The 27,989-nt window shown below is 32.4% G+C and overlaps 2 protein-coding genes and 1 pseudogene across 2 annotated transcripts; 2 read left to right on the top strand and 1 right to left on the bottom strand.

Moving 5' to 3' along the window:
* Positions 1–209: 209 nt before the first annotated feature.
* Positions 210–10,347, top strand: LOC115957770 (subtilisin-like protease SBT4.14). Its single transcript, XM_031076092.1, has 11 exons — positions 210–335; positions 430–521; positions 1,703–1,800; positions 1,908–2,051; positions 2,332–2,437; positions 6,469–6,982; positions 8,097–8,194; positions 8,293–8,529; positions 8,687–8,798; positions 8,903–9,116; positions 9,753–10,347. Exons 1-11 carry the CDS (start codon positions 216–218, stop codon positions 10,289–10,291), a joined length of 2,274 nt encoding a protein of 757 aa, XP_030931952.1. The 5' UTR covers positions 210–215; the 3' UTR covers positions 10,292–10,347.
* A 3,924-nt stretch (positions 10,348–14,271) lies between these two features.
* LOC115957029 lies at positions 14,272–16,399 on the bottom strand (annotated as a pseudogene).
* A 3,372-nt stretch (positions 16,400–19,771) lies between these two features.
* Positions 19,772–26,821, top strand: LOC115957735 (subtilisin-like protease SBT4.14). The gene is made up of 11 exons (XM_031076050.1): positions 19,772–20,050; positions 20,141–20,232; positions 20,517–20,614; positions 20,716–20,859; positions 21,184–21,289; positions 22,553–23,066; positions 24,442–24,539; positions 24,635–24,865; positions 25,099–25,210; positions 25,315–25,528; positions 26,178–26,821. Exons 1-11 carry the CDS (start codon positions 19,931–19,933, stop codon positions 26,714–26,716), a joined length of 2,268 nt encoding a protein of 755 aa, XP_030931910.1. The 5' UTR covers positions 19,772–19,930; the 3' UTR covers positions 26,717–26,821.
* Positions 26,822–27,989: the final 1,168 nt, after the last annotated feature.

Raw genomic sequence — 27,989 nt, 5'->3', positions numbered from 1 at the left:
TAATACACTGACTGTTCTAAAATCATGCTCTTTAGCACACCATTTTTTATAACTGTTCTATGGAAATAGATTGTGATCGGATATCTGTTTATTTTTATATGGAACCATAACTATTTCTCAACTACTCATACCATACTACGTAAAAGTTGTGATAAAGTTGTAGCATATATAGAAGGGTATGATCTTAGATTTTTTCTTAATACACAGCATCCTGAATGAGATTATACAAAGCTAATATTGTAAACATGTACAAAGAAAAAGGTTTCCACGTTAGCGCTCTTTGTTTTCTCTTATTCTTGATAGGTCTTGTTGGTGTAATTGGAGATGAGCAACAGGTGTGAATTCTTTGTCTGTATCCATATTATCTAACAACTCTCTCTCTCTCTCTCTCTCTCTCTCATATTTCAATGATCATGTTAAGTTGTACAGAAATTTTACATCGTTTACTTGGGAGATCATCCAGTGGACAAAGACCATGCAACTCAAACACACAATCTTCTCCTCTCCTCCGTAAAAGGAAGGTAGGTTGACTCTTTTGTAAATAAAGTTAATAAACAACTTTTTCTATAACATTTTTCTTAACTAGTAAGTTACCTTGCAATGTATGGATAACGTTGTAATGTTTTATTTAAAATGATTTTGGAGAATGTTGTATCTGTATTATAACATAATTGTTATAGAACTTTATTAGTAATGAGTTCATTATAAAAAACAACAATTATAAATTGCACACATATATTCATTATAAATATTCAATTGTAGTAATGAGAAATAAAATTTGAAAAAAAAAACAATTTTGGAGGAATATTATAGAATAAAAGTTGATATAGAATGTCTTTTTCTTTCTCCTTAATTCTAAAACAAATTAATACAAACCTCAAATACTCACAGTCAATCACATCATTTACAAAACCCACAAATCCACAACGTCCGACCTTAACATTAAAATTGTGATTGCCGTTGTCACTCAATATAAAATGCAAACCCCCCTTCTTTGGTTGTAGCCAACTCATATAAGTTAGAATTAGATGAAACAACAATATTAGAAATAGGTAGGTGTCATTGAAAGATTGCAAGTAAATGATATCGTTTTTGGTTTGTGTGTATTTGACATGAAAGACTATGGTTGGGTATATATAAAGGAGTAGAAGTGCAAGAGGTGAAAATGGTGAATTAAAATGCAAAGAGTTTTGTATGCATGTGTAAGGAAAAAAAAGTCTTAAAACATTAAATCATAGGATACAAAGAATATTTATTTTTTAATTAGAAAAATCTTGAAATATTAAATCAAATAAAATAAAAAGTCAATATTTAATTTATTTTTATCTTTAATGTGATACTTGAAAATATTTCAATTATCTTTGCATAGAATGTACCACTAGGCAGAACTTTATGCTTTCTTACATGAAATCTCTGCTTTTATATATATATATATATATATATATATAATTATTTCTTAAGATGATAAGTTGTAATTGCAACAATATTACGTTCGCATTATTCCATTTGCAACTGATCCTTATTCCCACTTTTACTACACACCAATTACAAAACGTTAGTTATTATGAAAAAGGTAATGAAACTTTTTTATGTTGTTGGACTAAGAATTAATGAACATATACACATGTACTTCTTAGGCATATATATGCAGTTTGAACAACCAAAAGGTTTCTTGACTTGATAACATATATGCATGGAACAGCGAAGATGATGTTAAGGAGTCCAAGGTCCATAGCTATCATTACAACTTCAATGCATTTGCCGCAAAATTATCTGGAGATGAAGCCCAAAAGTTGGCAAGTACGTGAAGCTATTGTTATATATATGTTCCCCAATTATTTGGATTCAATTATTTATATGATATATTGATTTATAGTAACTTAGTTTTGTTGTTGTGAATTTTACAGGTATGGACCAGGTTTTATCTGTTATCCCGAATCAGTATCACAAGCTGGATACTACAAGATCATGGGACTTCGTTGGGTTACCTCAAATTGCAAAAAGAAATTTAGTAACAGAAAGAGACATTATTGTCGGTCTACTTGATACAGGTTCTTGGATTTTGTTTTTAATTCAATTTTATGGTTTTAGTTTTGTATTTAATTTTTTTTTAAAAGGAAAAAGTTTATCTCAAAACCGGTTTGTAATTATCTTCTTCTATTCTATTACGTGGCGATCAAATAAATCATTTATGTATAATTTAATTACACATGAATAATTTTATTAATCGTCACATAGTGGATTAGAGAAAATAACTCTAAACTATTTGAAGCTAAATTTTATCATAAAAAATAAAATATAAAACTGATGCAATTGGTCTACCACTAACAGGAATTACTCCACAGTCTAAAAGTTTTAAGGATGATGGGTTTGGTCCTCCACCCAAAAAATGGAAAGGATCTTGTGGCCACTTTGCTAATTTCTCCGGATGCAACAAGTAATATCATGTCCTTATTCTTTTGATGCACTTTTTTTTTTTTTTTTTTTTCCTGTATATTTTTTTATGCACCTAGCAATATGAAGCTCACTCTCTTCATTCCCCCCACCCCCCCAAAACATAGTTCCTTCATAATAAATTAAAAATAAAAAGATCCTTAGAAAATAGAACATATGTCCCACATATACTTTCTGGAATATTTGTAGAATGCAAATAATCTTATGACATAATGACATCTGTCTCTCTTTCTTGTGAGGTTTAGTTTTGGAGGTCGAAATGTCGAATCCCTCATTTACACAGACATTGAAATTTTTTTGGTAATGTTAATAATAGAATCCAATTTCAAAACAAATTCTTAGAAATTTGAGAACTCCTTTTCAAGTAAATTTCAATGATGCAATACGGCCTCGGTCTCTTAAAATGCAAGAAAAACAAGATTTAGGGCATGTTTGGTAGACTGTAATAAGCATTGTAATGTAATAGTTATTCTTATGGTTTAGCTATTCAATGGTTTGGTTATGTTTTTATTACAGAGAATAGTCATTCCTTATGAATAGCTATTCTTTAAAATAAGGAATAACTATTCCTCTCTAAAAGGGTTGTAATAGCTATTCCTTAGTAGATGTAATAATTTCTAACATTAATATATTTCCAAATAAATAAACTTTCCATATCCACTTAACAATTATGGAAATAAAAAATCATCAAAAAATAACTCATCTCTCTAAAATTTAAAATATATTATTTTCTAGGAAATATATTTGTATGAATGAGATATTTCCTAAAATAGATCATAAGTTTTATTCTAATATTACAACTCACAACCAAACTAATGAATAGGTTTAGTTATTCTATTACAACACCTTTTATTCCTGGTAATAAAGATTACCATTCCTGTTATAATCCACATTCAGTGTACCAAACGTACCCTTAAATTTCGTATGACAATGACTGTTTTGCGAAATTAATCTATATAATATTTAAGAGTTGAAGCGTAACATTTATTACTGTTACGTATTTGTTGAGCTACATCAACATAGCATTTTGGTCCATTTTGGTCAATTTCAACTGTAAGATTTATTAGTAAATAACTAAATGAGTTAATTTTATTATTTTGTCCAAATTATTAGTACATGAAGACATTTAAGCATTTTTCAAACAATAAGTTCTTTTAAATAATGCATCTTATGAATATTTTCATTTAAAATTTTAATGTAAAAGAACATTTAAACAATATCCTTTACTAACTAAAAAGTTTACAAAGTAACATGATTGATTAGTTTCACATCAACAATATACTAAACAAATTCATAATTATTTTTTAGTGATATTGTAGTTAGTAAAAATTGTATTACATATAAGTCTTATAAATCTATATAATACCTAAAAGCTGAAGTGTAACATTTTTTATTGCTATTCTCATTTTTGAACCATATCAACGTAACATTTTGATTAACTTCTGTTTATTCGATCCAATTAGTTTGCTTTAGTATAATTTGGTCTAATTCGGTCTATTCAGCCTAATTCGGTACATATGGTCTAATTCTGTACATTATGGTTCTATTTAGTACACTTTGGTCCACACGGTTCACTTCAATCTATTTATGTCCCGTTCTGTTCATTTAAGTCCATTTCAGTACATTCGGCCCACTTCAATCCATTTGGTGTATTTCGGACTAATTGGACCCTAAATTAATTCTTTTTGTAGGTTGCCTTTTTGGTTTAAATTCTTTTTTTTTTCTTTAATTTTTGGGTTGAAAAGTATGAAAATTTTCCTATTTGGGCCGAGCTCTTTAGCTTTAGGCTAAAAAATATAAACAAAATAGATATTAGAAATTAAAGATATGAGTTCTAAAAGAGTAATAAAAATGAAGATTACCTTAAAATGATAAATACGTTTTTTATATACATATATATATATATATCACTAAAAATAGAAAATACTTTTAAATAACACATATATTATTTAAACTACAAATTTTATATTATATACTTATAAAATAATTATATTATATTTTCTCACGCATTTCGTGAATTTGCAACTAATCGAGAATAATTTGTGACAACATCCTACGACACACGTTTTATGCATCATCAATTTCAATTTTATGTATCTCACGGGAAGGTATGTGTGTGTATATATATATAATTTTATCACTATTTCATCAAGCCTTAAACTTACTTTTAGTGTGAGTTTGGTAATGATTATTTTTGCCAACTTATTTTACTATTCAACTTATTTTTGCTATTATTCATGGGTCCCACTATACTTTTTGGTACTATTCATGGACCACATTATACTATTTTAGCTAACTTTTACATTTATCTACAATACTTTTAGCAAAAAGTTTTCAGTTTTAGTAAAATAAGTGGATCCCAAATGGTGTCAAAAATCAAAATTTTGTCCCCCCCAGTATAGATATTTTGGTAGCATTTAACAGTTTGGTTTTTATAGCAAGGTTCCATGTAGTGGTTAGCACTCTGGACTTTGAATCCAGCGACCTGGGTTCGACTCCTGGTGGGACCTTCAAGCGATTTTGAATTTTTGTATTAAAAAAAAAAACAATTAGGTTTTTATGAAAATCGATTCAGAAATGATCTTATCCTTCTCCCTCTTTCTTAGGCCAACATCTAGAATTTCTAAAATAAATTTGGATCAACGGGGAAACTTTCTTTTGTGCAAAACAAACATGGAAATCTGATGAAGCATTAAATCTTGCCATTCGGGTCATTCTCAATTGTTAATGTCCATCTATTTTTTAAAACATGGAAAACGATATCACATTTCCTGAAAGCATTTCATTTTCAATAATAATAATAATAATAAATCAATAGAAATTTTTGCAAGTGCATGCCAAACCATGAACCATTTTTTCCTCGTATGTTCAAGATGAAAAATGATTAGTGAAAAAAAAAAACCAAATTAAGTCTTCTTCAATATTGATAAATCACCTTTATTATGAATGTGTGGTAAATTGTGTCAAGTTTTAGTGAATCTCAAATAAATAAATAAAAATAGAGACATAGGGTAGAATTATAATCTTAATACATCAAAAAATAAAGTGTAATAAGTTGTAGTTTGGGATCGGATATAGACATTAGTGTTCATTTTTTGGTAACTTTGTCCCCAAAAAAGGACTCCAACTTAAGATATCTTTAAGTTGAAGCGATAATTAGTCTAGTAATATATTTTGTTATGTCTCATATCAAAATATTGTCTCTTAATTTCTTCTCCCACTATCTATAACAATTCACCTCTTATTGAATGTTGTTGTGATTTCTAAAAACTACAATAAGTAAAATTTTGTAATTCCTATAAATTAAAGTTCAAGGAAGCTATTTTTAACTAGACCCCAGTAAATATCAAACTCAAAAATATATGTTACATATTAGTTACTCTGTTTTTCTAATTCTTAGTCGTTTACCACAAACTTACAGTAATTTTCATGACCTGTGTTCTTTCTCTGGCAACCTTGAAGCAAGCTCATAGGAGCCAAATACTTCAAGCTTGATGGACTCCCCGATACAAAAAAAATTTATTATGAATGTGCCATAAATTGTATCAAGTTTTAGTGAAACTCAAATAAAAAAATAGAGACATAAGGGTAAAATTATAATTCTAATACATCAAAAAATAAAGTTTAATAAGTTGTAGTCTGGGACATAGACATTAGTGTTTATTCTTTGGTAACTTTCTCCCAAAGAAGAACTTCAACTTAAGATATCTTTAAGTTCAAGTAATAGTTAATCTAGTGCTAATGATATATTTTGTTATATCTCATATAAGTGATTCGTATGTTGTCTTCCCCTCTCCCAGTATTTATACCAATTCACATTTTATTAAATGTTGTTGTGATTTTTAGAACTACAATAAGTAAAATTTTGTAATTCCTATAAATTAAAGCTCAAGGAAGCTATCTTTAACTCAAAATTTTGTAAATACCAAACTCAAAAATATTTTACCACAAACTTATAGTAATTTTCATGACCTGTGTTCTCTCTCTGGCAACCTTTCTTTTGGGTACTTGAAGCAAGCTCATAGGAGCCAAATACTTCAAGCTTGATGGCCACCCTGATCCGGCTGACATCTTATCTCCGGTGGATGTCAAAGGCCATGGGACCCACACATCATCAACCTTAGCCGGAAACGTTGTTCCAAATGCAAGCCTCTATGGGCTGGCCAATGGTACAGCACGTGGTGCAGTGCCTTCGGCTAGGATAGCCGTGTACAAGGTCTGTTGGGTCAGCTTTGGGTGCTCGGATATGGATATACTTGCTGCTTTTGATGCTGCTGTGTACGATGGTGTGGATGTTATATCAATTTCTATAGCTGGAGGGTCTGCAAATTACACGACTGGCTCTGTATCAATCGGTGCATTTCATGCCATGAAGAAGGGTATTATCACTGTGGCATCTGCTGGAAATAATGGACCATCTGAATCATCTGTGTCGAATCATGCACCTTGGATCCTAACCGTGGCGGCTAGTGGCATTGATAGGGATTTTAGGGGCGATGTTCATTTGGGAAATGGAAGGAACATCACAGTAAGTAATTACTATTTTTTCATAAAGCTGTTAATAATAATATTTTGTTTCTTTAATTTACACATTATCTTAAATTAATGCATAGACAAACTATTGGTAAGTAATGTATTTAGAATATGAGAAAGTTTCGCTCCAAATTAGTTTTTGGAGAAACTTTCAAACTCTCATTAAAAAATTAACATAATTACATATTTTGAAAATTTAGCTATTAGATTATATGTTTTTTATATTTTAACATGAATGTCAAATTTTATTCAAAGAGATGTCAATTACTATTTGATCTGTAAACATATATATATTTTTTATGCATAATTTAAAACTACAAAAATTTAAAATTTAAACATTTAATTGATGATATTACAATTGAAATTTTGTAAGTATGGAAGATAAATAAGAAAATGCAATCTAACAATAAATTTCTCAAAGTTCACATCCAATAAAAATATATAAAAGAGAGTTTGCAAGATTTCTTTCCAAATTAACTTGAAGATGAACTTTGTCCTAATAAACCTACCATTACAACAACAAAACCTTAGTTTCAAAATTTTAGGGTTAGTTATAGATCCTTAAAATATTAGATAGGGTCGGCTATATATATTATTTTCATCCATTTTATTATATTTGAAGTTATACAGTATGTCACTTTTTTAATTGACATGTCATTTTTTATTACTTATATTAATGTTATTTGTGGTCTTCTCCTATTTTGTTTTTGTTCCCTTAACTTGAAAAATAAAAGTTCCATTGTTGAACAAAATTAAATATAATTCATATCTTAAAAATAAGTCCTTCTCTAATAATCTTAATTAGATTATTAAGATTATCTCTCTCTCTCTCTCTCTTATATTTATTATATATCTTACTTAATTCTAAATAACTGTATTTATTCTTGAAATAGCGAGATTTGTTTTTATTTTTTTAATTCAATAGTTATTATGGAGGATAGAAGATTTGAACTTTAGACATCTTCGTTAAAAATAGGGACAAACCCAGATAAGAGTTAGGGGACATGAAATACCATGATTTTCATTAAATTTTTTAGTTTATGCTTTGGCCTCCTAAGTTAGAATCCTAGTTCCATATCTGTACTTTTTTATCATCCAACTCCATGCAGGGGTATGGGGTCAGCACATTCAATCCAGGAAAGGTATTATACCCACTTATCAGTGGGGCTGATGCGGCCGGAAGCAATTCAACCAGGGAAGATGCAGCGTAAGTACTTTTCATTTGCTCAAAGAGCAGAAGTGTATAATAAGTGGAAAATTTCACAAAAAGAATTATATACTTAAAACCTTTTGGTAATGCAACAGGTACTGTACGGAAGGCTCGTTAGACCCTGCCAAGGTTAAGGGAAGGCTTGTTTACTGCAAATTAGATGAGGCTTCGGCTGGTTCTGAATCTGTTGTTAAAGGAATTGGTGGGGTTGGCGCTATAATTGAAAGTGATCAATTTCTTGATTTTGAAGTTTCCAAAATTTTCATGGCATCCGGAACCATTGTGAATGATACCATCGGCGAATTCGTCAATAAGTATACAGAGTCCACAAAGTAATAATTCTTGGTTGGTTTTTTTTATTTATTTTATATAATGCCTTTACCATATGTTGCTGATGAAGAATTCAAAATCCTGGACGAAAGAAAAAAAAATGAAAATGATATTCATAGGGAAAATTAAGTAATTGACTTAATTTCTTGTTCAATGTAGAACACCATCAGCAGTGATATACAGGACCCATGAAACAAAAAGAGCACCTGCTCCATTTGTGCCTTTATTTTCATCTCGTGGTCCAAATCCAGGATCATTGCACATTCTCAAGGTATGGGTTTTATTGTTTCATCCGAAAGTATAAATCAGAGACCCCTTATCCTTTCTTCTTGGCTTTGACATAAATGTTTCTGTTTCCTATGTGCCATGGTACAGCCTGATATTGCAGCACCCGGTGTTAACATCTTAGCATCTTTTACACCTCTGACGTCGCTCACTGGATTGAAAGGTGACACCCAATTTTCAGATTTTACTCTCATGTCTGGGACTTCCATGGCATGTCCTCACATTGCTGGAGTGGCTGCCTATGTAAAGTCATTCCACCCAGCTTGGAGTCCAGCCGCAATCAAATCCGCCATCTTGACCACAGGTAATAATTCAAAAGAATAGGACAGAAATTTTCACAATCCCACTCCCCGGTCCAACCTCACCTCCTACTCCCGGGTATCTACCTATTTCCAAAAAATAAAATAGGACAGAAATTTTCACAATCTTTTTCATAATTATTGAGATGATATGTTGTGATTGGTATTACTAAAAGTAAAATCAATGGTGAGTTTATGTGAAAATAATGTTGCTCCAACCATAGTTTGTTATGTTAACATTGTGTGAAAGTGATGTTGACTCAATCGCAATTTATCATGGCAACAATTATGAAAAAATTATAAACTATTGTGTTGTGTCCTTAGTAAATCTGTTTTATTTTAAGCATAATCCATGGATTTTGTACCATCGATTAAAAAAAAGAAAAAACCCTTACAAATCGACCTAATAATGTGATTGGTCATGTCACATCAACAACATAATACGTAAATTTTTTAATTACTTTTTTGAATTGCATTTAAAAATCAATACAACTGCTTATGTTGTAAAATTTGTATACCCGTAACATCACTCTTAAAAAAATTGGCTTCTATCAATCTTAAGAATTCTTCAATAATTGCTCATTAATTACTTTCCTTAATGCTTAACATCTTCATGGCTGACACTTGCAATCTTGACCAAGCAAAACCTATGAGCCGGAGGGTGAACAAAGATGGAGAATTTGCCTTTGGTGCTGGTCAAGTGAACCCAACTGGAGCTGTGGACCCTGGCTTAGTCTATGACATGGATGAAATGAGTTACCTCCAATTCTTATGCAGAGAGGGCTACAATGGATCCAATTTAACAGTCCTCGTTGGTCCAAAACCCATAAACTGTTTCAAAATCGTTCACGGACTTGGTTCTGATGCTCTCAACTATCCCACAATGCAACTTAGCTTGAAAAACAAGCGAGGGCCAACAATAGGTGTTTTCCAAAGAAGCGTTACCAATGTTGGTCAAGCCATATCCATCTACAATGCTACCATTATAGCTCCCAAAGGAGTTGAAATCACTGTTGAGCCCATGACTCTCTCCTTCACTAGCGTCTTGCAGAAGCGTAGCTTCAAGGTTGTTGTGAAGGCACAACCAACTACATCAATGGTCTCTGCAGGTTCACTTGTATGGAAGAGCTCCCGTCACACTGTAAGGAGCCCTATTGTCATTTATAGTCCACAAGATTGATGCTCATATACTAAATAGTTTGAATTACAAGTGTTTGAGTACAAACCAGATTTTGAGTAAATCACTCAAGAACATTTATTCGACTTTGATAAAGAGAATATGGGTTCGGTATGGCCTAACTTAATATGATTTTTTTGAGAAATGCACAAGTTAACTATAAAAATGAGTAGAATCAAGTGCACACATGATCAAGCAATAAATATAAATTATTTCAACTTACAAGTACAATGTCACTTGATTACCTAAGAACACAAGTACAAACTTAAACTAACAAGCCTATTTAATAATTAGATTACAAGAGCCTGCTCCTAAATTACAGGAGAGTATGGACATCTCTACAAGGGTGAATTGATTTGCCTACATCCATGCTCGTATGGACATCCCTAGCTACAAGCATACACTGATCTCTCTTGATAGAGGTTTGCATTGTTGGATGATGTTGGAGAGCTTTCTTCTAAAACCAAATCTTCAATTTGTGGTAATAGATAGTAGTTATTTCCAGTAAACCAAGGAGGGGTGGTTATTTGTAGTAAATAACTACAATTTACAAATGTTATCCTTCTGCCAGTATTTTCCACATGACATAAGTAACTATTAAAATTTATTTTCATATAAACAAGAAGAAAAAATGAAAGAGTTAAAGACTCTGAATATATAACACATAAAAGGTGAAGGTGGTCTAGTGTGCTCTTTACTAGTCTCGTGTACATGTGTGCTTATGTAAGATTAGCAATTTTTAACTATGTCCTAAGCTTCACTGAAGCTTAGAAGACAGTTAAAAATTGCTTGCTTATGTAAGAATGAAAGCATTTTACGTTGCTTGCTTTGTCGCTATAATTATCCTGGCTTTTGTATACTGCATGTCTGGCTTAAGACAAATCTTCATACTCGAGATCAAACTGAGGAAAAAGAAGAACCCATGGCTGCAAATTTGGCCTTCATCATGAACTTTTGTTAGTATGATCATGATTTGCATGATATATCATGATATACGCCTTTTTTAAAAAAGAAAAAAAAAAGAAAAGAAAAGAAAGAAAAGGCAAGGAAATAAAATGACGGGATTTCATATTGGGGATGAGTTTCAAACAAGTAAACATTGAACATTTTTATTTATTTTTTTATAATTAAATAATTACAATGGAGGGATTTCAACCAGTTGAGTTATAAGAAAGGTTAATTTAACGATAGTTGTGGATTGGGATATGCATAATATGTATGAATCTACTAGCCATTGATTGTATGTTTGGTTCCAATTTAAGGAGCCAAAGCGCGCTTTTTGAAGCTAGAATTTCAAAATGAGTGTTTGGTAACATTATGCAGAAGAGCTTTGAAAGAAAGTTACGATTTCAAATACAAAGGATATGCGCATTATTGTGTAGACAGCCAGCACCAGCAATTGCAAAAAGCCATAGCCTTTTATTAAATATTACCGTTGAAATGGTAGGATCAATTCCCAAATTGCCCACATGTTTTCTTAAAAACTCAATTGTACCCTTTGATAAATCAACAAATAACAACATTTGTTATCCTTTCCGTAACACATATTTTATTATCTTTTTACATTATCATTTCGTGCACCATGATGATGAAATTTTTTTGGATTTAATTAATATTGATAAGAAGTCATTAATAGTAATAACAAATAATTATGACATGAAAAAAACTAAACACAAACATTATTAAAATAATACCAATAATATATTTATTATTATTATTATTATTAAGTAGTTGATTCCATCACACAATCTTGGAGTATGGGAGGTAAGTGCCGAGGTTCAAGTCTCTAGAAGAAAACTTCACATACATATACACTTAAACTAAACTAGAGTATAATTTCTATTTTATATAAAAATAAAAAAAGTAGTTGATTACTCCCTTATATATACATTATCTTTTTTGGTAATTTATAACTCAAATTGCTAGCTAAACACTTAACTTTTTCAAAAAAAACAATTTTTAATAGTTTTTATCAAACACTCAACTTTTTAAAAAATCCAGTTTCATACTGGACTTTTTAAAACTGTCTTTTCAAAAAGCACAATATCAAAAAGTTGAACCAAACTCACCTTGAATAGCTTTGTGTTGAGGGAGTGAAACGTGTTAGGGAGACTTTAATTAAAATGTTAATATAATATATTGGGACACCACTTAAGCCTGTGAGCAAATTCTTACACATTTTTTTTAAAAGAAAAGGCAACGAATGAAAATGATGAGATTTCATATTTGGGGTGAGTTTCAAACTACTAAACATTTAATTACAATGGAGCAAGGAGGGTTTGAAACTTAGTCGAGTCCATGACCAGGGCACACATGCTAGTCCATTGGTGGTCCAGGTAACCTAGCTTGAAAGGTGAGTACTTGGGCTCTTGGAGCCCAATTGACCTCAAATTTAGGTTGTTCTTTGAGTAACTGTAATGGAAATCAAATGGAAATTGGAAGCGTATTGGCTTCAACCCGATCCGATCAAGGGATAAAGGCGAGTGGTACTGGAGTTTTTGCTTTTTCTTAGGGATAAAGTTAGGGCTTTGGGGAGAGAGAAGGTGTGTGAGGAGCGGGAGGTAGACAAAGAGTGGAGGTGGTTTTTGGCTGGAGGGACGAATTTTAGGGACATTTCTTTAGGGTTTAAACAAGGTTTTACACATCAATACTTTTATAGCTTGTTTGGGTTTTTGAATGTCTTTGGTTGTGAATTGTGACAACATTTGTTTTTGAAAATTTGGGCCTTTTATAGTAGTTTGGACCGAATTACAGAAAATTGGCTTGGCTTCCAAATTCAGCAACTGAGGTAGCATCATTGAACAAAAATGAGAAATGCTACCAACATAATATTACATCTGTTAGGTTGGTTTGCTTTTACTAATTTTTATCCAAGCTCAACACAATATGATGTCTACACACTGCACAGCTACAAATTGAATAGAATTGAGAAATGCTACCAACACAATATTACATCTGTTAGGTTGATTTGCTTTTACTAATTTTTATCCAAGCTCATCATAGACATCACTTTCTTATCTACCATTAACAACTTGTCATCTCAACAATTATGAAATCTTTGTAAAAATTTATGACTCAAGGTATGGAACATAATTATCATAGTTCACTAGCATTGCACATCAACAGCTGCAAAGCAGAGTGCTAGTACGCAGTTTATCAGGTTTCACTGTAATCCATGGATTGCTTGTTTGACATATAGATGCAACATCTTCAACAAATGGCTTAGGCCATATGCACAGGGAATAAAATAAAATAAAGTTGGAAAAGATCCGAAGGGGGGGTGGGGGGCGGTGTGGGGGAGAATAAAAAAGATAATTAGATTTGCATCCACGCTTAGTGATAGTGCATGTATAGCACTAGGTTTTCTGCTGTCAAAATTGTGTGAATCCCATCTAAGGTATCTATACAATAAATAGCCTGACATGATTATCTGATTCAATACACAGTCTCCTCATTCTCAATCTTTCTTTGGTTCTTTTCCTACACTAGGATTGGATTGAAGAGGGAAGAGCACCAAAAAGTGGGCATGAAGAGGCTTACAAGGGAGAATTATCTATGCATCATTCACAGTTGGTGGAGACTACAAGCCAGTGGACCCCACATGTTGATTGCTTCAACCATTACATAAGACACAACTTCCATCCAATTCTTCTAGGGTCACACACTTCGCCACAATTTGCAAATTTGTCAACTTGTTATTGAATTACATCACTTACACATGGGACCACTACTAGTACTTGGTGAAAAGTAATCCAATCATCACTTGACACATGTATAAATTGTAACAAAGTGTGTGACTAAGTATATGTCCCTAGACTTTTTGACCTCCATTATAAGATCTATAGGCAAATAATGGGTGCATGACAATACCCTTTTTAGTATGATCCTACAAGTACCTATCGCTTTTGCTTGTACTTGACCTTCGAAGAATAGAGAATACAAACATAACAGTAACGAACAACATCCAATTGGTGCTAGAGGAACTACTCCTCATCATCACCAGAGTGGAAGTCCTGTTGGCCCCTGTTGCCATCCACACTGTCACAACCCTCTTCACCACAAACCAAACTACCATCTGATGAACTACCATCCATATCATCAAAAGATTCACGGTCTGGAAGGAAGCATCCATCTTCTACAGGCTTGTAGTCCTTTTCTCTCCAAACCACAATCTGCTCCTTCTCAAATGTAACCAGGATACAAGGCACCATGTCCTGCATCAACATTGGAAAATATCTGACAACTAAATAACTCAAGAGACTAAAATTTAAAACACCAACTAATTTATGAAACACACAAAAGGAGAGTCCCATCTTGCCCATATTTTTCAGCTGCTGTATAACCATCACAAGACATTGCGAAAATAATTGCTGCAAGAATAGAAACCATAGGAAATCAAAAGTGCCCAAGTTTTTCTTAATGACAACCAACTAGGTGGATGTCCAACAGCAAGCTCCATATACAAAAAGGATATTGAGAAAATTAAGCATACATTTCAACACAATTTAAAAAAAGAAAAAAAGAGAAAAAGATATTGGTCATTTGGTCACTAGTTGTTTCATAGAGAATGTAGATTTAACAGACAATACGAGCTTATCTTCAGTAAGAAGTTCAATGTTTCTGGAAAAAAAAAAAAAAACTTCTTTTCTTGCAATTAACAAATAGGGAAGCTTTTTGGTGGGTGACAAACGAATAAGAAGTTACTAATAAAAAGAGATGAATATTCAGATATTCAACAGTGTGGAGACAGCTGTTATTGAGTTGAAATCTGTTTCCTAAGATCATTGTATCAGTTAGCCACTGGCTTAGGCAATCTGCAATCTACTTCATTTTTAGGATTTTGTTGATTATTTAATCATTTGATTGCAATTCTATGAAGGAATGCTGCACATACAGTTTGTGTTTACTATTCCTGTGCATCTAATAAACTTTTATTTACCTATAAAAAAAGATCAAATAAATGTATCTGTCATATTAGTAAATATAGGAAACCTCATGTAGACAAAATTGAATTCAAGTATTTTACCCTGAGTTTGCAGCCTATTTTCTTGTAATCACTCTTCTCAAGAGCCTTGCAGTCTATCCGAACCAGTTCACAGGAGAGGAAAGCATCTCTGACCATGGGCACCAGACTACCATAATAACCATTCTTGGCTGCAGTTGGAGCTTCTGAGTTAGTGGAGAACAAACATACACCTATTGTTGTAAATTACAAAACTAAAAAAATGTCTTAAGTAGCATATACCAAGTTTTGTTAAAGGGGGAACAGCTAGTCCTCTCTTTCTCATTTCCTTTGTCTCCTCAATGCTTAGGCCATCAATTGTAGTCTTGAAGACTTGATCAGCCTGAGATATACAGGCTCGTGGGGTCTCCACAGCCTCAATGGAATCACAGGCCTTTTCTTGGGATGATAGTACCTGCCTCTATATAATACAAGTAGGCCACCATGTCTGTGGATGATTTTTCCAAATGTTTTATCCTGAAAGTAACACATCAAACTTGAATATAACACTTCTACCAAGGCAGGATGAAAATTCAGGGCCATTTAGAGATAAAAAATTCCTTTTGTAATGAAAAGAAATGCAAGGAGATATCCTGATGTAAACGTTACTCCACCTACATGAGGTACTGCAAACTATAGTGCAACAGATTCATAAAAAGCTAAACTTCAATGTTATTACCTTTTTAGGCAAGATACCTCATGCTAAAGAAAAGGAAGAGCTGCTACATTAGAAGAAATCACAATACCTCGAGCCGAGTGCACACAATTTTCATGTCCACAGTGGGAACACCTAAACATTTTATCCGCACTGCTTCGGCATGTTTCCAATTATTATGGATATCATTCAGCATGTTGTGGGTTAAACCATCTCTTCCTACAAAAAAGACACAGATACTAAGTCAAAAGCAGCGAATAAGAAAAGGAAATATAGGGGAAAGAAAATGTTTCTGTTGTTTAGTAAAATGGTTCAGATTCGAAGCCTTTGTAATCCATTCATCCTAGAAGTGCATTTCATTTTGACATCTAACGCAGGTTACTCCAAGAGAAACATGGCAAGATGCGAGGGCAAAACTAGAGGAAGTCTGACTTGATGTTAGAAAATGAGGCATCTGAACGGCTGCCTTTCAATAAAAAATTTCGAGAAGTAATTTACGGTTCTAATTATTTTGGTAAAATGGTCATCTCTTTGATCTGTCATACTAGTATTTCAATTAAAAAATGACCAAAGATCAATGATTTATTTATTGGGTACAAGAATTATGGAGGATTGTGAGAAGTATCTTGGTTTGCCAATGGTTGGAAGAAAATCTAAGGTCAATACATTTAAGGAGCTGCGGGGAAAAATTACTAATAGAGTGTTGGGATGGAAGGAAAAATATATTTCTAAGGCAGGGAGAGAGATCCTAATTAAAACTGTTGCTCAAGCTATTCCCACTTACTCTATGAGTATTTTTAAAATCCCAAGGGCCTTATGTGATGCTATTAATTCAATAGTAGCTAAATATTGGTGGGGTCAGTCAAAAGATGAAAAGAAAATCCATTGATCAATTGGAAAAAACTTTGTGCTAGAAAAGAGAGGGGTGGTATGGGGTTTAGAGATATTCAAGCTTTTAATTTAGCTATGTTAGCTAAACAAGCTTGGAGATTGATTCATAATGTTCATTCTTTGTTCTATCGGGTGTACAAGTCAAGATATTTTCCAAATTGCTCGTTTATGGATGCGGAGACTGGCAGCAATCCTTCATACAATTGGAGAAGTCTTTTGGCAGCTAGAGATGTCATCAAGAAGGTTCAAAATGGCAGGTAGGGGATGGAAGCAACATTGAAGTTTCAAATCATAAATGGTTGACACATAAACCAGTTTTTCTGGGAGATACTCGGCCTAATTTATTGGTGAAGGATCTGATTGATAGTACCACAAGACAATGGGATAGAGAGAAAATATTTGACCTGTTTGCTCATAAGACACGTATGGAAATTTTGCAGTTACCACTGACACGGTTGTATTCACGAGATAGGCTGGTTTGGAAGGAAAACAGGTCTCAAAAATTCTCTGTTAAATCTGCATACCAGGTTGCACAAAGGATGAGAGAGTTGGATCAGGTTGAACATTCAGGGATGGTGGCTGACAGAGGTGTTTGGAGACAGTTGTGGAGTCTGAATGTACCTTCAAAAGTTCGGATGTTTGTATGGAAAGCATGCTCAAACATTTTGCCTACTAGAGATAAGATAACTTGCATTGCCGAAAGATTAATATTGATCCATGGTGTGAGTTCTGCTGCCAGCAATTGGAGTCTGCTGCTCATTTACTTTGGGAGTGTCCGTTTGCAAGGAATGTATGGGCACTTTGCAGAGGAAAAATTCAGAAATGTTCAAATCATGTTCAAGACATTTTCATGTTATTTCGCTGTTTGATTGATAGAGTTTCACAGCAGGAGTTGAGCAATGGGCAATGACTACTTGGGCAATTTGGAATGCTCAAAACAAATATTATTTTGAACATATACAAACTCATCCCAAGTCTATTCTTGATGGCGCAATTGGTTTTCTACAGGAGTATCAAAGGCTGGTGGCTGCTCAATCACATAGCTAAAGGCTTTAATTGAGTATTTATTTGTTTTGTTGCTGCTGTTATGTATGGTCACGATCTGTATTTCGCTGCATACTTGTTAGTCTGTATTTCTCTGCATACCTGTTATGGTCTGTTTTCAGTTTCTTGCTCACTCTGTATTCAGTTTTCTTGTTTCCCCTGTATTTGGATTTCAGGGCAGTCTTATATGTATTTGTAATAATTTTAACATTTTTTAAGAACTAACAATGGTTATTTTGTAAGCTTCTATTTTTATTTTTGGGTTTACAACTTTAATAAAATAGATAGATTAAACATTTTTTTAAAATCAAATAAGAAATATATTAAAAGTTTGATTGGAATACATTTCTAAAAGTGTTTTTTTTTTTTTTTTTAACACAACAGAACTTTCAAGCAAAGCCATTATATACGTGTTTGACTTTTGATGCCTAAAGCCAACCGTTTTCATTAGGAAAGTTACTTTTTAACAAGCTGTATCTTCAATCAAGCCGTACTAAACAAGTCGATATGTACCTGTTCCGTTACAAACATTTATTATACTTTCATCCTCAAATTAACGCGTATAGTTCCGTATCATTGCCAATATGACTGGAGACGTGAGTCTTTTTATAGATTACGGACATACGTAATCAATACGCGTATCTTACGCGTAAAAACTAACTAGGCTTAAAACTGTCAACTTTAGATTATTATCTTGATTTATTGAAAGGTGTTTGGGTAAAGAAAGAAGCAAAAATACTTTAAAAACCTTTAACGTGTTCAAAACTGATTGGTGTGTGTAATTTAAAAATAAAATTATCTACAAAACCTTGATTTAAACTGCCAATTTTTTAATTGTCGTAGTGTTATCACGTTATGCCTTAATTTTTTAAGCATTGTTGTGTACATCTATGTTATGTTGTGTTGTGTCATATGTGTCTGTCCATATTTCTTAAATATTTAAATTTTATGAAGTCCATAGATAAAGAAAAATTTCACATATTCCATTTTTTTTTTTTTTGGTGTTGTGGTGGATTCAAATGAGATTAATGATATAACTTTATGTGATAGAATTTTTGAAATCTTATGTGAAATTTTTGGTGTACATAGCTGAACTGTTTAGACTCTTTCAATTTACATGAGAGGAATCTATCCTACTTAAACATTGTCATAAAGATAATTTCATATAGAAAAAAAATATAGTTTCTTATAAAATACTAGTATAAAATAAATTTATAGACATCGGCTAGTATTAAAATAAAACTCAACTATTCTCCTTAAGAAGCTTTTAAGCTACCTTATTTTTACTATTGGATACTGATAGGTTGACTAGCTTGAATTGGAATTCAAGAAAAATATGTTCCTTGTGCTGTGGTTTCTTCTTTCTTCTCAAGCAAGAATATTTTGAGGTTGTTTAAAAGTTCAGATCTGTAAAATTTTATAATTAAATCAAAGAACATGAGGTAAATTGTTTAAAACTCCGCCATACCAAATTACCAATGCCAATCATCTCACAGATCGCAAATTGGTAGGTTCCACTCAAAAGAAGCTGAATTATGAATATCATTTCAATTAGAGTCTTTATTTAAAAGTAAAATTTGGCAATGCAACAAATTGGGGAATATATGGTACAATATATTTATGATGTCTAAAATCCCAACTGAGTGGTTTATGCATGGGCCACCTCAACCTTCTCATATCAATTGCCAAATATTTATGACATTGACTGCTACAGCACAGGAGAACCTTTTATCTTCCTTTTAAGGTTTCCTAACCAAAACCCTGTGCAATCGGAGCTGAAAAATTCAAATTCAAGTTCCTTTGTCAAAACACTACAGAGGAAATGCAATACTATTAATACACCAACTATTCTAAAACCACCTCTTTATAGTGCCATTTTTCATAACTATTCTATGTGATAGATATTGTGACTGGTTGCTTGTTTACTTTCATAGGGATTCATAATTTCTTCTCAATTACTCACAACATGCCACGTCAAAGTTATTGTGGCAAAGTTGTATCATAGAAGGGTATGATCTTTGATCTTTTTTCTTAATACACAGCACCTTGAATGAGATTATACAAAGCTAATATTGTAAACATGTTCAGAGAAAAAGGTTTCCACGCTAGCACTCTTTGTTTTCTCTTATTCTTGATAGGTCTTGTTGGTGTAATTGGAGATGAGCAAAAGGTGTGAATTCTTTGTCTGGATCCATATTATCTAATAACTCTCTCTCTCTCTCTCTCTCTCTCATTTCAATGATCATGTTAAGTTGTACAGAAATTTTACATCATTTACTTGGGAGATCATCCAGTGGACAAAGACCATGCAACTCAAACACACAATCATCTCCTTTCTTCTGTGAAAGGAAGGTAGGTTGACTCAAATAAATAACTTTTTCTATAACATTTTTCATAATTTCTTAAGGTGATAACTTGAAATTGCAACAATGTTACGTTCACATTATTCCACCTGATCCCACTTTTACTATAAACCAATTACAAAAACGATAGTTATTATGAAAAAAGTTAAGAAACTTTTTTATGTTCTTGGACTTAAAATTAATGAACATATACACATGTACTTTTTAGGCATATATATGCAGTTTGAACAACCAAAAGGTTTCTTGACTTGATAACATGTATGCATGGAACAGCGAAAATGATGTTAAGGAGTCCATGGTCCATAGCTATCATTACAGCTTCAATGCATTTGCCGCAAAATTATCTGAAGATGAAGCCCAAAAGTTGGCAAGTACGTGAAGCTATTGTTATATGTTCCCCAATTATTTGGATTCAGTTATTTATATGATATATTGATTTATAGTAACTGAGTTTTTGTTGTGAATTATACAGGTATGGACCAGGTTTTATCTGTTATCCCGAATCAGTATCACAAGCTGCATACTACAAGATCATGGGACTTTGTCGGATTACCTCAAATTGCAAAAAGAAAATTAAAAACAGAAAGAGACATAGTTGTCGGTCTACTTGATACAGGTTCTTGGATTTTCTTTTTCATTAAACTTTATGGTATTAGTTTTGTATTTAAAATTAAAAAAAAAAAGGAAAAAATTTAGCTCAAAACCGGTTTGTAACAATTTTCCTCACATCTACTATGTGGCGATCGAAAAAATCATCTGTGTAGTTTAAAATTACGCGATTTTTTTAATGAGTTATGTGACTTATTTAAATAATATACATGAATAATTTTATAAATTATTGCATAATGAATTAGAGAAGATAACTCTAAACTGGTTAGAAGCTAAACTTTATCCTAAAAAATAAAATATAAGATTGATGCAATTGGTCTACCGCTAACAGGAATTACTCCACAATCTAAAAGCTTTAAGGATGATGGGTTTGGTCCTCCACCCAAAAAATGGAAAGGATCTTGTGGCCACTTTGCTAATTTCTCCGGATGCAACAAGTAAAATCCTGTCCTTATTCTTTTAATAGGTTTGGCTTATCTTCAGTACTTTTTTAACTGAACATGTTCTTTTATTTTAAATATACAATGGCAAGTGGTAGTGGATTTTAATCTCCACATTTTATTTAGTTAATGAATGATGTGGCAATTTCTCATTAAAATAAAATGAGATTCCAATTTAAAAAATACTGGAGGTAAGCCAGATCCTCTTTTGATGCACTTTTTTGTTTTTTTTTTGTTTTTTTTTTTCAGTATATTTTTTTATGCACCTAGCAATATGAAGCTCACTCTCTTCATTTTTTTCCTAAAACATAGCTCCTTCATAAATGATCTTATCTCTCTCTCTCTCTCTCTCTTAGGTGAACATCTAGAATTTCTAAACTAAATTTGGATCAACAGAGACACTTTCTTTTGTGCTAAACAAACAAGGAAACCTGAGGAAGCATTAAACCCTGCAATTCTGGTCATTCTTGATTGTCAATGCCCATCTATTTTTTGAAACATGGAAAACGATATCACATTTCCTGAAAGCATTTCATTTTCAATAATAATAATAAATCAATGGCAATTTTGGAAGTACATGAGAAACCATGAACCATTTTTTCCCGTATGACAAACCATTTCTTCAATATTGATAAATCACCTTTATTTATTTATTTATTTTTATAGAAACAAATCACCTTTATTATGAATGTGAATGTTGATTCTCAAAAAAAAAAAAAAAAAAAAAAAAAAAAAATTATGAATGTGCCATAAATTGTGTCAAGTTTTAGTGAAACTCAAATAAAAAAATAGAGACATAAGGGTAAAATTATAATTCCAAGACATCAAAAAATAAAGTGTAATAAGTTGAAGTCTGGGACATAGACATTAGTGTTTATTCTTTAGTAACTTTCTCCCAAAGAAGAACTTCAACTTAAGATATCTTTAAGTTCAAGTGATAGTTAGTCCAGTGCTAATGATATATTTTATTATATCTCATATATGTGATTTGTATGTCGTATTCCTCTCTCCCAGTACCAATTCACATTTTATTGAATGTTGTTGTGATTTTTAGAACTACAAAAAGTAAAAATTTGTAATTCCTATAAATTAAAGCTCAAGGAAGCTATGTTTTCAAAAAAAAAAAAAAAGCTCAAGGAAGCTATCTTTAAGTCAAAATTTTGTAAATACCAAACTCAAAAATATTTTACCACAAACTTATAGTAATTTTCATGACCTGTGTTCTTTCTCTCTGGCAACCTTTCTTTTGGTTACTTGAAGCAAGCTCATAGGAGCCAAATACTTCAAGCTTGATGGCCACCCTGATCCGGCTGACATCTTATCTCCGGTGGATGTCGAAGGCCATGGGACCCACACATCATCAACCTTAGCCGGAAACGTTGTTCCAAATGCAAGCCTCTATGGGCTGGCCAATGGTACAGCACGTGGTGCAGTGCCTTCGGCAAGAGTAGCCGTGTACAAGGTCTGTTGGGTCAGCTTTGGGTGCTCGGATATGGACATACTTGCTGCTTTTGATGCTGCTGTGTACGATGGTGTGGATGTTATATCAATTTCTATCGCTGGAGGGTCTGCAAATTACACGACTGGCTCTGTATCAATTGGTGCATTTCATGCCATGAAGAAGGGTATTATCACTGTGGCATCTGCTGGAAATAATGGACCATCTCTATTATCTGTGTCGAATCATGCACCTTGGATCCTAACCGTGGCAGCTAGTGGCATTGATAGGGATTTTAGGAGCAAAGTTCATTTGGGAAATGGAAGGAACATCACAGTAAGTAATTACTATTTTTTCATAAAGCTGTTAATAATAATATTTTGTTTATTTATTTTACTTTAATCCATGTATTGCATATACAAACCATCGGTAAGTAATATATTTAAAATAAGACAAAATTTCTCTCCAAAATAGTTTAAAGAGAAACCCTTTAAAATTCTCACTAAAAAATTGACATAGCTATATATTTTGAAAGTCTAGTTATTAGATTATATCTTTTTTATATTTTTAACATGCATGTTAATTTTTTTTTAAATAGGATGTTAATTACTATTCGATCTAGAAACTTATTTTTTATGTATAATTTAAGACTACAAAAATTTAAATTTAAACATTTGATTGATGATATAGCATGATGGATATAATAATATAAAATGCAATTTAACGATAGATATGTCAAAATTCACATCCAATAAAAAAATATAAAGGAAGCTTGCATGATTTCTTTCCAAATTAACTTGGAGAGAAATTTTGTCCTAATAAAACCTACCATTATAACAACAAATCTTTAGTCTCAAAAATTTGAGGTCGACTATAGATCCTCAAAATATTAGCTAGAGTCGGTCACATATATTTTTTCCTCCATTTTATTATATTTGAAGTCATACTTTATGTCACTTATTTAATTGACATGTTATTTTTTTATTGTTTCTATTAATGTTATTTTTGGTCTTCTTCTATCATATTTTCCCTTAACCTAAAAAATAAAAAGTACCATTGTTGAACAAAATTAAATGTAATTCATATCTTCAAAAATAAGTCTTTATCTAATAATATTAATTAAATTAGCATATATAAAATAAAACTATACAAAGGTAGGCCCTTTTAATTTTTTTTTTAATCAACTAAACTTGTATGGCAACATTCTCTCTCTCTCATATTTATTTATCTCATTTAATTCTAAATAACTGTATTTATTCTTGAAATAGTAAGTTTTGCTTCTTCTTCTTTCTTTTTTTTAAAATTTTTATAATTCAATAATTACAAGGGACGATGGAAGATTTGAACTTTAAAAAACTCCGTTAGAAATAAGAATAGACCTAGATAAGGGTTTGGGGGCGTATATGGCACCCCTCCCTTTTTTTTTTTTTTTAAAAAAAGGCTAGTATATATACCTAGAGAATTAAAAAATTTCCCCCATAATGTATATTCTTGCCTCTTCTAAAAAATTTACAAATTGATCCATGAAACTCCAAAGAAAAACACAAAAAATTCTGGTTCAATTGTTTTGCCCCAACAATAACAAGGAAAAACCCTTGGACAAATAAAAAATACCATGATTTTCATTAACTTTGTTAGTTTATGCTTCCTCTCCTCTAAGTTAGAATCCTAGTTCCATATCCGTACTATTTTATCATCCAACTTCATGCAGGGGCATGGGATCAGCACATTCAATCCAGGAAAGGAATTATACCCGCTTATCAGTGGGGCTGATGCGGCCCGTAACGCTTCAACCAAGGAAGATGCAGTGTAAGTTCTTTTCATTTGCTCATCGAGCAGAAGTGTATAAGCGGAAAATTTCACAAAAAGAGTTCTATACTTAGAACCTTTTTGTAATGTAACAGGTACTGTATGGAAGGCTCGTTAGACCCTATCAAGGTTAAGGGAAGGCTTGTTTACTGCAAATTAGCTGAGGCTGGTTCTGATTCTGTTGTTAAAGGAATTGGTGGGGTTGGCGCTATAATTGAAAGTGATCAATTTATTGATTTTGATGTTGCCAAAATTTTCATGGCACCTGGAACCATTGTGAATGGTACCATAGGCGAATTCATCAATCAGTACACAAAGTCCACAAAGTAATAATTCTTGGTTTTTTTATTTTTTATTTTATTTATATAATAATGTCTTTACCGTATGTTGCTGATGACAAATTCAAAATTCTTGACAAAAGAAAAAAAAATGAAAATGATAGTCAATAGGGAAAAGTTGTGTTACACTTAGAACATAATCCCTGATGAAATTCCTGATATGTTTGGTTATTTGACAGAGTCGTAATTAAGTAATTGACTTAATTTCTTGTTCAATGTAGAACACCATCAGCAGTGATATACAGGACCCGTGCAACAAAAAAAGCACCAGCACCATTTGTGCCTTTATTTTCATCTCGTGGTCCAAATCCTGGATCATTGCACATTCTCAAGGTATAGATTTTGTTGTTTCATCCAAAAGTATAAATCAAAGACCCTTTATCCTTTCTGCTTGGCTTGGACATAAATGTTTTTGTTTCCTATGTGCCATGGTACAGCCCGATATCGCAGCACCTGGTGTTAACATCTTGGCAGCTTTTACACCTCTGAGGTCGCTCACTGGATTGAAAGGTGACACCCAATTTTCAGAATTTTCAATCTTGTCTGGGACTTCCATGGCATGTCCTCACATTGCTGGAGTGGCTGCCTATGTAAAGTCATTCCACCCAGCTTGGAGTCCAGCTGCAATCAAATCTGCCATCTTAACCACAGGTAATAATTCAAAAGAATAGACCAAGGTAATGACATTTGTTATCATGCTTCATGTCTATGGCTCCAACCTCACCTCCTACTCCCAGGTATATACCAATTTCCAAAAAAGAAAATATGACAAAAATTTTCACAATCTTTTTCATAATTATTGAGATGATATGTTATAATTGGTATTACTAAAAGTAAAATCAATAGTGAGCTTATGTGAAAAACAATATTGCTCTAATCATAGTTTACCATGTTAACATTGTGTAAAAGTGATGTTGACCCAATCACAATTTGTCATAACAACAATTACGAAAAAAATTATAAATTGTTCTGTTGTATCATTTGCAATCTTTTTTGTTTTAAGCATAATCTATGGATTTTGTACTATCAATTTAAAAATTAAAAAAAAAAATTACGAATTGACTTAATAATGTGATTGGTCATGTCACATCAACAACATAATTCATAAATTTATTAATTACTTTTTTGTATTGCATTTAAAAATCGATACAATGCTTAACTTGTTAAATTTGTATACCCCTAATATCACTAGCAGGAAAATTGACTTCTATTAATTTGAAGAATTCTTCATTAATTACTCACTAATTACTTTCCTTAATGCTTAACATCTTTATGGCTGACACTTGCAATCTTGACCAAGCAAAACCTATGAGCCGGAGGGTGAACGAAGATGGAGAATTTGCCTTTGGTGCTGGTCAAGTGAACCCAACTAGAGCTGTGACCCCTGGCTTAGTCTATGACATGGATGAAATGAGTTACATCCAATTCTTATGCAGAGAGGGCTACAGTGGATCCAAATTACGAGTCCTTGTTGGTCCACAACCCATAAATTGTTCCAAAATCGTTCCTGGACTTGGCTCTGATGCTCTCAACTATCCCACATTGCAACTTAGCTTGAAAAACAAGCAAGAGCCAACAATAGGTGTTTTCCGAAGAAGAGTTACCAATGTTGGTCAAGCCATATCCATCTACAATGCTACCATTATAGCTCCCAAAGGAGTTGAAATCACTGTTAAGCCCATGAAACTCTCCTTCACTAGAGTCCTGCAGAAGCGTAGCTTCAAGGTGGTTGTGAAGGCACAACCAACTGTGTCAATGGTCTCTGCAGGTTCACTTGTATGGAAGAGCTCCCGTCACATTGTAAGGAGCCCTATTGTCATTTATAGTCCACAAAGTTGATTCTCATACTAAATACTTTGAATTACAAGTGTTTAGTACAAACCATATTTTGTGTTGTTCTTGATTGGAAATCACTCAAGAACAATTATTTGACATTGATAAAGAAAATATGGGTTCAGTACAGCCTAACTTAATATGATTTTTTTAAGAAATGCACAAATTAATGATAAAAATGAGAAAAATCAAGTGCACAAATGATCAAGCAAGAAATATAAATTATTACAACTTACTTAATAATTTAAGAACACAGGTACAAACTTAAATTAACAAGCCTAATAATTAGATTACAAGAGCTTGCTCCTAAATTACTGGAGAGTATGGACATCCCTACAAGTGTGAATTGATTTGCCTACATCCATGCTCGTATATATGGACATCCCTAAAAGCGTAGATTGATCTCTCTTGATAGGGGTTGGAAAGCTTTCTTCTAAAACCAAATCTTCTATTTGTGGCAATAGATAGTAGTTATTTCCAGTAAACCAAGGAGGGGTAGTTATTTGTAGTAAATAACTACAATTTACAGATGTTATCCTTTTGTCAAATATTTTCCACATGATATAAGCAACTATTAAAATTTATTTTCATATAAACAACAAGAAAGAGTTAAAGACTCTGAATATATAACATATAAAAGGTGAAGGTGGTCTAGTGTGCTCTTTACTAGTCTCGTGTACATGTGAGCTTATGTAAGATAGCAATTTTTAACCATGTCCTAAGCTTCACCGAAGCTTAGAAGATAGTTGAAAATTGCTTGCTAATGTAAGAATGAAAGCATTTTACATTGTTTGCTTTGTCGCTATAATTATCCCGGCTTTTGTATACTGGATGTCTGGCTTAAGAAAAATCTTGCATACTCGAGATCAAACCTGAGGATGAAGAAGAACCCACAGCTACAAATTAGGCCATCATCATGAATTTTTGTTAGTAAGATCATGATTTGCATGATAAATCATGATATACGCCCTTTTTTTTTAAAGAAAAAAGAAAAGAAAGAAAAGGCAAGGAAATAAAATGTTGGGATTTCATATTGGGGATGAGTTTCAAACCAATAAACATTGAACATTTTTATTTATTTTTTATAATTAAATAATTACAATGGAGGGATTTGAACCTCAAATAAGAAAGGTTTATTTAACGATAGTTGTGAATTGGGATATGCATAATATGTATGAATCTGCTACCCACTTAATAGCATTGTGTTGGGGGAGTGAAACACATTAGGGAGACATTATAAATTAAAAGGTTAATATTATAGGGACATCACTTAAGTCAA

This window comes from Quercus lobata, chromosome 8, assembly GCF_001633185.2.
Source record: "Quercus lobata isolate SW786 chromosome 8, ValleyOak3.0 Primary Assembly, whole genome shotgun sequence".
Classification (NCBI taxonomy): domain Eukaryota; kingdom Viridiplantae; phylum Streptophyta; class Magnoliopsida; order Fagales; family Fagaceae; genus Quercus; species Quercus lobata.
The sequence above is the reverse complement of the archived record's forward strand: the minus strand, read 5'-3'. Positions and strand labels throughout refer to the sequence as shown.

Coding starts and splice junctions, on each gene's coding strand:
- LOC115957735 (XM_031076050.1), top strand. CDS start 19,931: ATGAGATTATACAAAGCTAATATTGTAAACATGTTCAGAGAAAAAGGT. Junction 20,860..21,183: donor TGTCGGTCTACTTGATACAG/GTTCTTGGATTT, acceptor TACCGCTAACAG/GAATTACTCCACAATCTAAA. Junction 24,540..24,634: donor TCAACCAAGGAAGATGCAGT/GTAAGTTCTTTT, acceptor GTAATGTAACAG/GTACTGTATGGAAGGCTCGT.
- LOC115957770 (XM_031076092.1), top strand. CDS start 216: ATGAGATTATACAAAGCTAATATTGTAAACATGTACAAAGAAAAAGGT. Junction 1,801..1,907: donor TGAAGCCCAAAAGTTGGCAA/GTACGTGAAGCT, acceptor TGAATTTTACAG/GTATGGACCAGGTTTTATCT. Junction 8,530..8,686: donor AAGTATACAGAGTCCACAAA/GTAATAATTCTT, acceptor TGTTCAATGTAG/AACACCATCAGCAGTGATAT.